The 12,521-nt window shown below is 31.7% G+C and overlaps 2 protein-coding genes across 2 annotated transcripts; one reads left to right on the top strand and one right to left on the bottom strand.

Moving 5' to 3' along the window:
• Positions 1 to 7,208: 7,208 nt before the first annotated feature.
• On the top strand, positions 7,209 to 8,618 carry LOC21412677. The gene is made up of 4 exons (XM_024168267.1): positions 7,209 to 7,438; positions 7,621 to 7,726; positions 7,863 to 7,946; positions 8,264 to 8,618. Exons 1-4 carry the CDS (start codon positions 7,367 to 7,369, stop codon positions 8,323 to 8,325), a joined length of 324 nt encoding a protein of 107 aa, XP_024024035.1. The 5' UTR covers positions 7,209 to 7,366; the 3' UTR covers positions 8,326 to 8,618.
• Positions 8,619 to 9,190: 572 nt separating this feature from the next.
• LOC21410356 (axial regulator YABBY 4) lies at positions 9,191 to 11,150 on the bottom strand. Its single transcript, XM_024168239.1, has 7 exons — positions 11,067 to 11,150; positions 10,793 to 10,927; positions 10,497 to 10,620; positions 10,358 to 10,406; positions 10,174 to 10,249; positions 9,959 to 10,051; positions 9,191 to 9,280 (listed from the first exon to the last, which is right to left on the bottom strand). Exons 1-7 carry the CDS (start codon positions 11,148 to 11,150, stop codon positions 9,191 to 9,193), a joined length of 651 nt encoding a protein of 216 aa, XP_024024007.1.
• Between the last annotated feature and the right edge of the window lie 1,371 nt (positions 11,151 to 12,521).

The following is a 12,521-nucleotide window of genomic DNA, read 5'->3' as shown; positions in this document are numbered from 1 at the left end:
TACAATAAATAAATACTAATTAATAAAAATGAGGGCAAGGTGAATTATGAAGAGATGCTTTAGGTGGGTATGAAATGAATGATTCGGAGAGAATTAAATATAAAGCGGGAAAAAGAATGAGGAGAGGTTGAGTCATGGGCTGACTGCACCACATGGGCCCCAGCCCGACTGGGCCCACTATTGTTGGCGGGTAATTTTGGCGGGTGAGCAAACAGACACATAAGAGTTCTCTGCCTGCCCTTCATTCACGGAATTAGATACAGCGGACCAACCACACTACCATAAACCTTATCGTATTCCAATAGATGATCCATTATATAATCAATTCTAATTCCTAACCAATGAATATATATATATATATATATGTATATATATTTATATATATATATATATAATTTGTATGAGGCGTATATGGTTATCAACATGTTGGGCTGACCAGTGGCCACACTGATTCCAATGTGTGAACCAGATAATTAAGCACCACATTGATCAAAACTCACAGCTGTCCAATACCAAGTCTGAATTAATCAATCTCCTCGCTTAATTTAATTAAATACAAATTACAAAGCTATAACTGTGTGCTTAAGCCGAAAATGGACTTCTAATCTAGTTTGACAGGTAGCGTAGGTAGAATAAATCTGTAGTAAAAAAAAATAAAAAATAAAAAATTATTTTAATCAACTTATAACTTCCGGCTAACATTTATTTAGGGTCGTGAAAATGCTTATTTTATCCGATAAGGTCTTAAGCTCGAGTTAGTCTCATAACGGTGATATATAGATTAAAAAATGCTAAAATGTGCTAAAATGTTATGTCCTTTGAAATTAAGACCTTATAACCCTTTTAGAAATAAAAGCCTTTTATCTTCAAGGGAAAAAAAGAAAAAAAAAAGGTTATAACTTCCTACACTAGTTAAAAATGCTAAAAACAATACTAGTATTGCTATACAATTTTTAAAAATCCAATTATGAACACAACCAGTGCCAAATAGAATTTGCTTATAAGCAATATTATTATGCCGAAGGCTTGTGCCTCACAAAATGCAAATTGGCCTTTTTCTTCAAAAAAATAAAAAAATTAAAAAATTTTAAAAAAATACTCATTGAAATAGTCTTTTTATTTCTATTCATTAATATTAGCTCATATATTTTTACTTTTTAAACTACAACTAATCAATAAGTAAAGTTTTTTAAAATGCGTACTTGTACTAAGTCAGCCAGGTAGAATTTATAATAAAATTTAAATTTTTTAAAAAAAAAAAAAAAAAAAAAAAAAAAAAGAAGCCAATACACCAAAAAATCCCAACCATTTGATGTGGTTGACCCAAATTACGAAAGACCCATGTGCATTCGCAGTGCAAAAGGTTGGTCATGACCATGATCAGATCATAGCATTATCCACGCCATTGCTTTAATGCCAATCCTAATCCATGCTTAATTAGTACTAGTCTTCCCAACACCACAAATAAAATATCAATATTATAATTAACGTGACAATATTGAAATTGGAAGGTACCGCAAAAGGATAAGAAAGTAGTTTTTTTCTTAGATCCAAAGCTATATATATATATATATATATATGTATATGTATATTTGTGTGTGTATAAGTTTTGGCTGCATGCCAAACATGAATTGTTCTCATCATAGAATTTCAATTTTGAAATTTTAATATGTAGTGCTATGTACTGCGAATCTGTGCTTTCACTGACCCATAAAAGTCTGCATAATTACAAATCTTTAGGCTTAGTAGGGTGTTTTGTCAAAAAGCCGTGTTTGGAACTTTGGATGGCCTTTCAGACTCTCACATGCGCTTAACACGTTACTAGTCGGCCATTTCAATATTCAATCCACATGCCTTGCAATGCATCATCATATTAAGCATCCATTGTAATTTTCAGGTTTTTTTTTTCTTGAAAAAAAAAAAAAAAAGAATTGGTGGGCCTATAGATTTGGTATTCCCGTTGATTTATCATGGTCACGTAATCTTTTAAAGTAATAATTATTGTCTTATAAATAAGATATAATTATTGCAAAATACCACATCAAAGTCCATAAATTGTTCCCAACACTAATGCACCGCGGAAACGGATTTTTTTTTTTTTTGCTTCTGGAAGGCATTCCATTGTTTTAGTTACTAGATCGTTCCTCTCAAAAAGTTACAAGATCGTAATCTATTTTTATTTTACCACAAGTTAAATGAGGTTTTCTTTTTCTATAACTTTAAGATTAGGAAATTCATATGACATATGAGAAGATACATATACCCTTATGCCACTTTTTGCATTCATAATTTGAATTATATTTGAAATAGTCCATGAACGTTACATCAATTTTTATTTTAGTTTCTGACATGTAAATCGTCTCAAAGTTTAACTCTACCAATTTTTTATTATGATAAAATTAATCAATCTATCAACTGATTGTTTAAGAAATGATGAAAATAAGTGCTTATGTTATGCACGGTGGAAATTGAATTATTAAAGTGGGTTTTAAATGCTTTTAGTACCCTGTCGAACAATATAAAATAGTACATACATTTAGAAGGAAAAGCAAATTACACATTAACAATGAGATTAAGCCTTATAATACCAAGTTTTTGCTTTGGTTATCCATGCGGTTCCTTAATTTACGTTTCATCATATTTTATCGGAAATTGGTTATTTTGAGTGACAATATTTGAAAGGATGTAGGGAACACTTAAGTCTCATTTATTTCACCGATTTGAGTTTTGAATTTTAATTTTATTACAGTTAAAAATTCTTAAAAAACAGTCATTTTTAACATTTTCTGCTACAGTTAAAAGCTCTCATATAAAATTACATTTCAACTCAAATTAAAAATTCGAATCAATGAACTGAACAATGCTTAAATTGAAAAAAAGCCGAAGGCTGTTCTCTTTTTCCTTTTTTCGTTTTCTGGGAGTTGGGGATATTATCAATTAGCATGGCATGGTTCAGCTTTCAACTGACGTGATCATAACACACATTTGGAATCTAGCAATATATATAGATATAGGCGATATATATATATATAATTACCAATTCCTTGGTGATTTGTTCAAATTGGTAAAATATTTTTCTTAATGCAACAAACCGAAATTGCCGCTTAATTTCCAAGAATCCTTTAGCCTTAAAAGGCGACGAATGTCATGACCCCACTTATTTGGTCCAAAATACGGACTCCAAGTAAAGAACAGTGCAAAACGTGAATCTTGAGTTCGGATTTGTTCAAGTCATTTGGTTAAGCTTCCTTTCTTTGTATTATTAGGCTAAAGACAAAGGTGTTTCATTTTTTCGTAATGAAACACAAGGAAATTGCAAGCTCACGCGGTCTGATGTAAAAATAAAGTATCGTTTACTTTACGGATTTAATTTTAAAATTTAAGTTTTATTACAGTAAATTTTTTTTAAAAAAATAGTCACATTTAACTTTTTTGTTACAATAAAAAATTTTCACATAAAATTACATCTCAACTCAAATTACAAACTCAAATTAACGAACTAAACGGATCCCAAATTAATATAGTCAAGACAATTGGCATTTTAATTAGCATATAATGGATTAGGAAAAAAAATAGCACATATAAATCCATACCCTTCTACTAAAGAAAAATGGTTTTTTTGCGCTTTGTTGGCTCAGTTTCGGGGATTTTTTTTTTTTTAACTTTCTCCCTTTTTTCTCTTTTTTTTTTTTCTTGTTTATTATTTTTACATTCTTATCTTTTTTTTTTCTCTATTATATATATATATTTTTTTTTATTTTTCTCTTTTTCTCGTTCTTATCCATTTTGTCTTATTATATATTTTTTAATTTCTTTAAATGTGACCCTAATAATATTTTTTATTTTTACCTACAAAATTTTGTCTCTATGCACGTTTTGAACTAGTATATGTAATATACATAATAGAACACTACTTTTTTTTGTCGCTGATGTTATTTGTGATGAGTGAGTTTTACTCGCTCATTTAATATTATTTTACACTTAATATTTAGTTAGTTTTCGAGGTTTTATTAGTTTTTATGTGTGTTTCCGTTCTTTGTTTGAAGGTTAGGTGAAAGTCTATGATTTGGAAGGTTTTGGACAAGTTTTGGTGGAAAAAGACAGCAAACATAGCGCTTAGGCGCCAATCTATAGCGCCTTGGCGCTGAGTTTTACAGAATCAGCACAGTGGGGCAGAATGGGTGGCACTTTGGCGCCAGTTTGTAGTGCCTTGGCGCTGAAATCCGACGGAATCAGTGCAGTGGGGTAGAATGGGCAGCGCTTTGGCGCCCATGACAGCGCCGCAACGCCCATGATTTTTACACAGTAGCGCCGCAGCGCTAGGAACTCAGCGCCGTGGTGCTACGACGCGAGAAAAGATGCGTTTTGAAGGCTAATCGCGAGAAAACTTACTTGTTTTGACTCTAATGCTCGGAGACATATAAATAGATGATTCTAAGGCAATTGGTGGGGGACAATTGACGCCTAGAGAGTGACGGTCAGGGATTCCTTCTAGCATCAGGCTCTTGATTTCATCTTTTGTATTTTCTTTTCTTAGTTTTAATCATGTCCTCGAACAATTTTATTTTGATATTTATAGTTTCCATTATGTTCTAACTTTTTCATTCTAGGGTGACTATGGATCCTACCATGAATTCTTAATTTCCCATTATCAATTCCAATTCTCAGATGTTTTAATTCAAGTGATTATTCTATCTTATTCTTAATGCGTTTAATTGATTTGATCACCCAATTAATCGATTTGATTATTCTTAACCAAATTGGAAAAGGAGGTTAGAATTGTGATCTTTGATAGAATAACATTGTTTGATTGAGAAAATAGGAATATACTCGTGAGATTGATGCAGTAGTCATTCGAAAAACATAAATCATAATACTTCTTGTTGGTTCAATTTTACATAGGAATATAAAAAATTGAGTCAGTGAGTTTTATATTATTACTTGAATTGGAAGAGGATAGTAATAATTTTTAGGGCCTTCAACTGTCACTTGATGAATTATTCGAGTTTAGGAATATAACTTTGGGGAATTAATATGGATTGGGAAGGTGAAATTTGATCCCTAGATTTTTCTTATATTAGTCCTTCATAATTTTATTATTTCCACCATTTAATTAGTTTAGAATTCATAATCACTCTTTGAAATCAATCTGTTAGATAAAATTAGAATTTTTATAATTTCAGTACTTAGTAGAATTTTAATTATCAGTCTCCGTGAAAATGAGTCTGTACTCTATCACTTTATTACTTGTATATAATATTGTGCACTTGTAATTTTCACATCAATTTGGTCAATGGAATTTGTCCCCACTTTTCTTCAATACATTTATTTTTTTAATTAAAAAAAACCAGAGCTATTTGGCTGATAATTATGATGGACGGGACGGCAAATGAAAATTGTTCTTATATTGTGATATTAATTAGGTAATATTTGTGGTTGTCCTTCAAAATGATTCCAGATTTTTACCTTGATATTTTATTCATTGTATAGATTTGAGTTTAAAATTTGAGTTTTATTATAATAAATTTTTTTTTAAAAACAGTCACATTTAATTTTTTTTACTACAATAAAATTTTTTTTATATAAAATTACATCTTAATTTAAATTAAAAATTTAAATCAGTAAATTAAACGGACTCTCGATAGCACATATTCAGTGGCAACCTATTGCCTATCTCTCATGAGTACTATTTTTCAGGTGCACACCGATTGATCCATTTGTCAGTTATGATCTCACAAAACTCTTTGGCCTTATTCTCATTTTTCTCAATTTAAGGTAAGAAAAAATAGGTCAGTTTTTTTCTGTATGTTCCATGTGTTTTCAATTATTGTTCAGGCCACAAGCAGAAATGCATTCGATTAACGGATTGAATTAAAAGTGAGAAATAATTACGTTAGTTTTAATTAGTGGAAGTTGGCCTCAAACTTCCAAGTAATGAATGATTTCTTACCCAAAAAAAAAAAGAAAAAAAAAAAGGAAACGTTGGCATCAAAGTAGGCGAAGGCCAAATTAAAGCATTTTTCTTCCATTTAATTATTAACAAAATGAAGCTCTAATATGTGCCCTTCAAGGTGTCAACTAGATTCAAATACAACAAATATATGATCTAAAACGTGGCCGATGTTTGTACACTGAAAATTCTCCTCAATCGAAAGGTCATTATTCACTCATCAAAGACTAGGCACTGCTTTATACCAATTAATTTCCCCAAAAAAAAAAAAAAAAAAAAAAAAAAAATTTAAAGAAGCCTGTATATTAATAATATGCACCGTTCAGCCAAGGATTAGGGACCACCATACGTTCAATTTGCAGGGTGAGATTAAGGACCACCATATGTTCACTTTGTGGACTGATTTCTGCAAAATGAAAAGAGGTATAACTGTTATCAGACAATTTTAACACATCTCAATTGACTAACAAAAAATAATAATAATAATAATCTCACTTGAGTTTACATTTATTATACCACTTGACCTATAAACATCCACCCTAAAGAGGGGTAATTTGTTCTGTTATATCCTGAATCTTTGGTTATTTGTAAGTCGAACCCCAAACTTTATTATCAGCACTTATGGTATTAAATTTGACAATATATCCTAATCTTTAACGATGATTAATAACGGACGTTAATCAATAGGGGATGATTAGGATCTCAACTGCATGCCAAAATAAAAAAGTTTAAAGGCCAATTCGTTAGTCAGTACAAAAAAAAGAAATTTGAATGCATTTTTTAGGGAAATATAAAGTTTCATTTATGAAGGTTAAAGGTTTATGATTAAATTTGGCAGCATCGATCAGTGAAAAAAAAAAAAAGAAAAAAAAAAGGGTCTTGAAGAATGTAGAACCCACACACACATATAGGGAAAGCAAAAAAAAAAAAAAAAAAAAAAAAAAAAAAAAAAAAAAAAAAAAAAAAAAGAAAAAAAAAGGAACAAGGTGCCTGTAAGATGGTGTGGGTTTAGCCCTTTAGGGGCTAGGAGTTAAATGGACCCAAAAGCCGCCTAGTAATCATCATCAAAATCCATCCCTTTCTCTTATCTCTTGGAGATGAGGTGAATCTATCGTTGGGATTTCTGGTGCTTTTTTGGCCCTTCGCTTAGATATCTGTGGATAACAATATTTTCCCACCTTCCCTCTTGTTATTATTTCCTTGTATATAAGCCCCTCAAATATCTTTTCCATTCCTGATTCCTCATAGTACCATTTCCCCCGCCCAGCTTGCACTTTTCTTTTTCTTTTTTTGACTTTTGTTTGTTTTCTATTCGTTGCTAATCCTTGATCTCTTTCTACTCTCTATCTCTCTTCTCCCCAGCCCTTCATTCTCTTGTTTTGTCCAGTTCTAAGGACGAGAGATATATCGAGAAAAATGTTATACCACAATCACCACTTTCAGTATCGTCCTTGTTTGCATTGCCATCCTCACAGCTATATTAGAATGGTACACTTATTTTATATTAAGCTCATTACTCTTTTTCATGCACGCTAAACACGCAACCTCTTGAATCAATACTGCTACTGATATTGATATGTATATCGGCGCTATTTAGTAAAAAGAAAGAAAGAAAACAAGCTAATTTTTCTATCTTGTTATTTTGCATGGAAACTTGTATAAAAAAACAGGTTCAACATCTTATTGAGAGATGTTTGCTGCTTCACATGAGTCGCGACCAATGCGTCCGAGCCCTAGCTGTGCATGCAAGCATTCGCCCCCTCGTTACTCTCACTGGTACTGTGTGTGATCATCTTTCTCTCTCTACGTTTCTCTCCCCTCCGTGTGCTTAAATTTAATTTGCATATTATATATGGTCTTTCGTCATTTGTTCATAGTTTGTTGCTAATTCATTTGCTTATATCTCTGTCAGTTTGGAGAGAGCTACAGAAGGAGAATAAGGACTTCTTCCATGCATATTATTTCCATGCTTTTTCTCCAAGGCCCTTGTCAAAGAGTAAGATATTATGATATAACCTACAAGAGTACACTTATAATTTATTTTAAAACACTCTTGTAACCAACAATGGATCTAAATAAAATACAAGTCGAAGTGCTGTTTATAAAACGTTGGTAAGTTATTATGTCGAAATTTTTAAAAAAAAAAATTATGTATATATATATATATATATTAAAAGTCAAATCTTAGTTTATAATTTACGATTCTCTTTAACAAATGATGATTGGTTCTACGGTCACCATGATATAATTTATTGGTCGAACTATATTTTACAATATTAAGAAATAATTTCTCCTTTAAATAATATTTTTCAGGTAGATCATATATTCGAAGGGCACCAAGAATATTGGCAAAAAGCAGACAATACTGGAAGTGATCTTATAAGACATATTGAAAGCCCACGTGGTGAGAGTAAAGACTATAGCTTCTTGTAGAAGAAAAATTAGATGTAGTACTATATTTTCATGGAGATGCAAATCCTAGATATTTGCTCTCTAGACATATCTATGACCTATAGAAAAGGATATGTTGCAAATCCTAGTAAAATTAGAAACTGTATAATGATCTTATCTCTCTAGACATATGACCCATAGAAAAGGATGTTGTCTCGTAGTCTTTTGTATATATAGTTTTGTGAGAAATTTCAATAATATTATCACGTTATTAGAATACATGACCAATCAAGGTCAGCCATGTAACGCTTATCTTGTTAATATCTTGACAAATATGAAAATATTCGACCTTCACTAATTAATTAGTAGTCTGAAATATATCACCTTAGATATATATATATATATATATATATATATATATATATCAAAACTAGTTTTTTTTTTTTTCTTTTCACCAATGATCATCAAATATACTTTCCATCCTCTCAAGTCTCAATCAGTAGTGTCTTAATTTCTTTGTTTACATGTATTTCACATGACCGCAAATAATGAACGCCTAATTATTGCTTGGTAATAACACGCCCTTGATAAATACCAAGTTTGATCATAAAAGCAAGTTTTACTAATTTGCTAACTAATAGATAGTTTTCTTGGGGGACAAACTACATATAACATCAATATTCTTCAACTACATTTTTGAAAGCTGGAGTATCTTTCAGTGGCTGACAGTACCTGTACAGCCTGCAACTGCAATAGAACCCCATTCCCTAGAGCATCTAAACTATAACAAAGAAGCAATATTTGTTTAACCCAATTTTGGCCCCGAAACAGTCTATACATAATCAAGACTTAATATTCAGTAAAAGGGTGTCGTTGTCCATAAATGTAAATGTCTTCCCGGCCTCTTTTTTCACGGAAAACTTTGCCCTCTTCGTGGACCTGAAAATTGTATCAACAGAAAGTCATGCGCCTATTTCAGTGGCATAAATTACTACAAATCAACACAAGGGTAAATTAAAGGGTGCTCTTTGAGAGTCATGCCTTGTCAAGCAATAAATTTCTCTTATCTCTAGTAGTTGAACCGCAATAAATTAGGGTGCCAAGTTTTTGAACGGACATATATAGCTAAAATTGACTTGAGAAATTAGGGTTGTGTTCTTTTCACAAGTCACAACTCAAATTATTTTTATATAAAAGAAAACACTGTAGTAAAAATGTTGAATTTAAATTTTTATGAGAAAAAACGTTGCAACAAAAGAGTTTGAGTTATGAAAAGAACAAGTCTAAGCATCTAGAACTTTTAAGTGAGTACGGTTGTATTATACGTCCATAAAAATGGTATAATTAAGCTGGACTACTTTATGTAAAAGCTGGACTCAAAATTTTTTTTTTTTTGGCAAAATGGTATATCTAAATTCCACTTTTTCAAAGGTGGTATTCTTCTATTTCAATCTTATAGATCAGTTTTAAACCACATCGACCAATAAAAATACTATATTTACATATGAAGTTGATTTTTTTTTTTTTTCATTTTGGTTAAGTGAAACCTGATCAAATTGAACGGCTTCAAGTTTCCACTTATATATTATATACACACACAAATATCACTGAATTTACCTTATTGACATGAGAGTCCAATGTCACATTTTCCTTTCCCTGGCTACAACTCTCTTCATCTTCTTTGTACTCAGTTGGAGGGAAATTGGCCCACTGGATTTAGTCAAACACATATTGGATTCCGATTAATTATAATTAGCTCCTCAGTGTAGAATAAAAGTAGAGATTTCTTTATATAGCTTTGCTCTTGTTATATTATTGGTTCCAGAACTTACATTTTTGGCAGCTGTACTGAACGCTTCCTTGTGAGCCATGTTTGGATTTTCATCTTTCAGCCTCTTGATCTCTTCTCTGGTTCACATTAATAAACACTATATTAATATTATAACGTGAAATTTACCAACTTAATCATTTAACAAGAGTGTCAAATAACTAGTTATTTGGACTAAATTATTTCACCTGATAAAGCGGTTGTAGGCCGATGGAGCCCGTTTTCTCTTCTCTGGAGCTATACAATCAACATGAAAATAAATTTCAAACCCTATAATCTAACTCGCACCAGTTTAACGTAAAGTCATGTTACATTTAGAAGGCTTACGTTTGTTAACAATTTGATTCACAGAAACAACATCCACTTCTTCATTGTCAGAAGATACCACAGGGCTACGAATATCCGTCGCATTTTGTGTGTCTACTTCCTCTAAATCCACCTCTTCCTTTTGCTAGAAAACACAGATAACAACTCAAAAGTTACACATTTAAAGTGATGTATAATGACAATAACAACTTTCTTTTTATATTATGATGAATACATACTTTCAAGCACCAGAAATTAAGAATAAAATAAAATAAGGATAGTGGCTAGTGATGTAAAGAAACAAGGAAGTAAAGCACCTCATCTTGGGTAAACGAAGCTAAGAGATGCAGAGGAATAAAGGAGGCTTTCGTCATGTTGACCGAAAGGAGGCCAGTGCAGTGGCCACATCTGACTGTCACCACCATTGACAAGCTGCTGCATGGGACGCTTACCTACATGAGTTTCATACACAAATAATTATATATCTATATAACACATTAAAAGGTCAAGAAAACCATAAAACAACAAAAATTGATGTGTACGTAATTAAGTTTGCCCTAGATTGTTTTTGCTACGATACTCGCAACATACGAGTAAAATAGTGGTGCAGAAACCACATTGCACATAACAAATCTGTTCTGCGGAAAGATCAAGAAGATGGTTCAGTGCCGACATATTCAGTAGTACTGGCTTGTGCTTTTGTGCTTATACGGGTGGTGAGGAAGGTCTTTGACTGTAGGAGAGGCTATTTATAGATGTACCTTAATAAATTATTTAGGTTTCTCTAATAGTACAGTACTACATTAACTATTTTTCTTTGTGTATATATTTTCAAATTATGAAATTCCATCAAACAATTTTAACGTAAATAGTAGTTATTAGCGCCAAACTTCTACTTTTGATGTTGTAGAAGGCATTTGTTCTGAGTAAAGAAATCAAGTACTGGGTGACTTTTGTTTGTTTCATGATCTGTAGTTTTCTGTCGAATTTGACTCTCTCATATTTCTGAGCCTTTTTTCCAACATGTGAAAGTGAAAGTGCAGCAAGTTTGTCATGTAAGATTGAGGGGATGATTCTAGAAGCGTGAATGAAAGGGGAAAAGAGGCATCTTAGGATTTGTCTTTCCTGAAAGAGAGTTAGTATAATTGACACCAGAAGGATTTGCCTCAGCTTTCTGTGATACCTTTGTTTAGTAAACTTTTCCCTTTTCCTCCATTTTTGCTCTTCCTCTTAATGACTAATATCTAATTTAACCAGTCACTCTTTTATCTCATCCCATGTGCTTGCAACTTCAAGACAAGGGTCCCCACATGAAGGAGAGATAAAATAATGGCAAATGAAATTTGATAATCACTGTCATGCAAAAATGAGGGCATTCAAACATAGATGACTGTGAACATCGATCTGTATTGCCTAAAGGAAAAGGATTGAAATCTGTTCATAAGTACTATTGTCCCGTTTTATGCAAATGGAAGTTCCAAATCCAGATGTTAATTATGACAAAATTAGCTTGGTTTGTTACGCCATAATAGATAATCACAATCATTTCTGAACTGGGTTTGTTACCAAGAGATCACTTGTGATACATAAACTGGTAGGAATCAAGAGAGAACAATTAGTACCATTTTTTCACGTAATTACACACACACACCCACACAAACCAATATGTTTCGTTTTTTTTTTTTTTCAATTAAAAGTAATACCATTCACTTTCTATTGTACTGAACAATTAATAGTATCAGTTGTGTGGTAAGAGAGTAGTCTTCATTACAGTTCACAACATGAATACGTTGGGTTCTGTTACCAAGATAGTGACTAGCGTTGGAATTTAGATGTTTTTTTTATTTAAAAATGAGTAAGTTGAATATTAGTAAATCTTATATATATTAACGTGATAACCTCTGTATATTACTCTCAAATAATAATAATAATAATAATAAAAGCCTGCATATATTGTTGGGTCGTTGTTATCCATTAAAGTTGCGACCATCTATTGCAGACTAATCTAATATATTACTTCCCTCTTTGTTGCCACAAAATAATATA

Source organism: Morus notabilis, unplaced genomic scaffold (assembly GCF_000414095.1).
Source record: "Morus notabilis unplaced genomic scaffold, ASM41409v2 Scaffold99, whole genome shotgun sequence".
NCBI classification, from domain to species: domain Eukaryota; kingdom Viridiplantae; phylum Streptophyta; class Magnoliopsida; order Rosales; family Moraceae; genus Morus; species Morus notabilis.
This window is presented reverse-complemented; position numbering and strand designations above follow the sequence as displayed.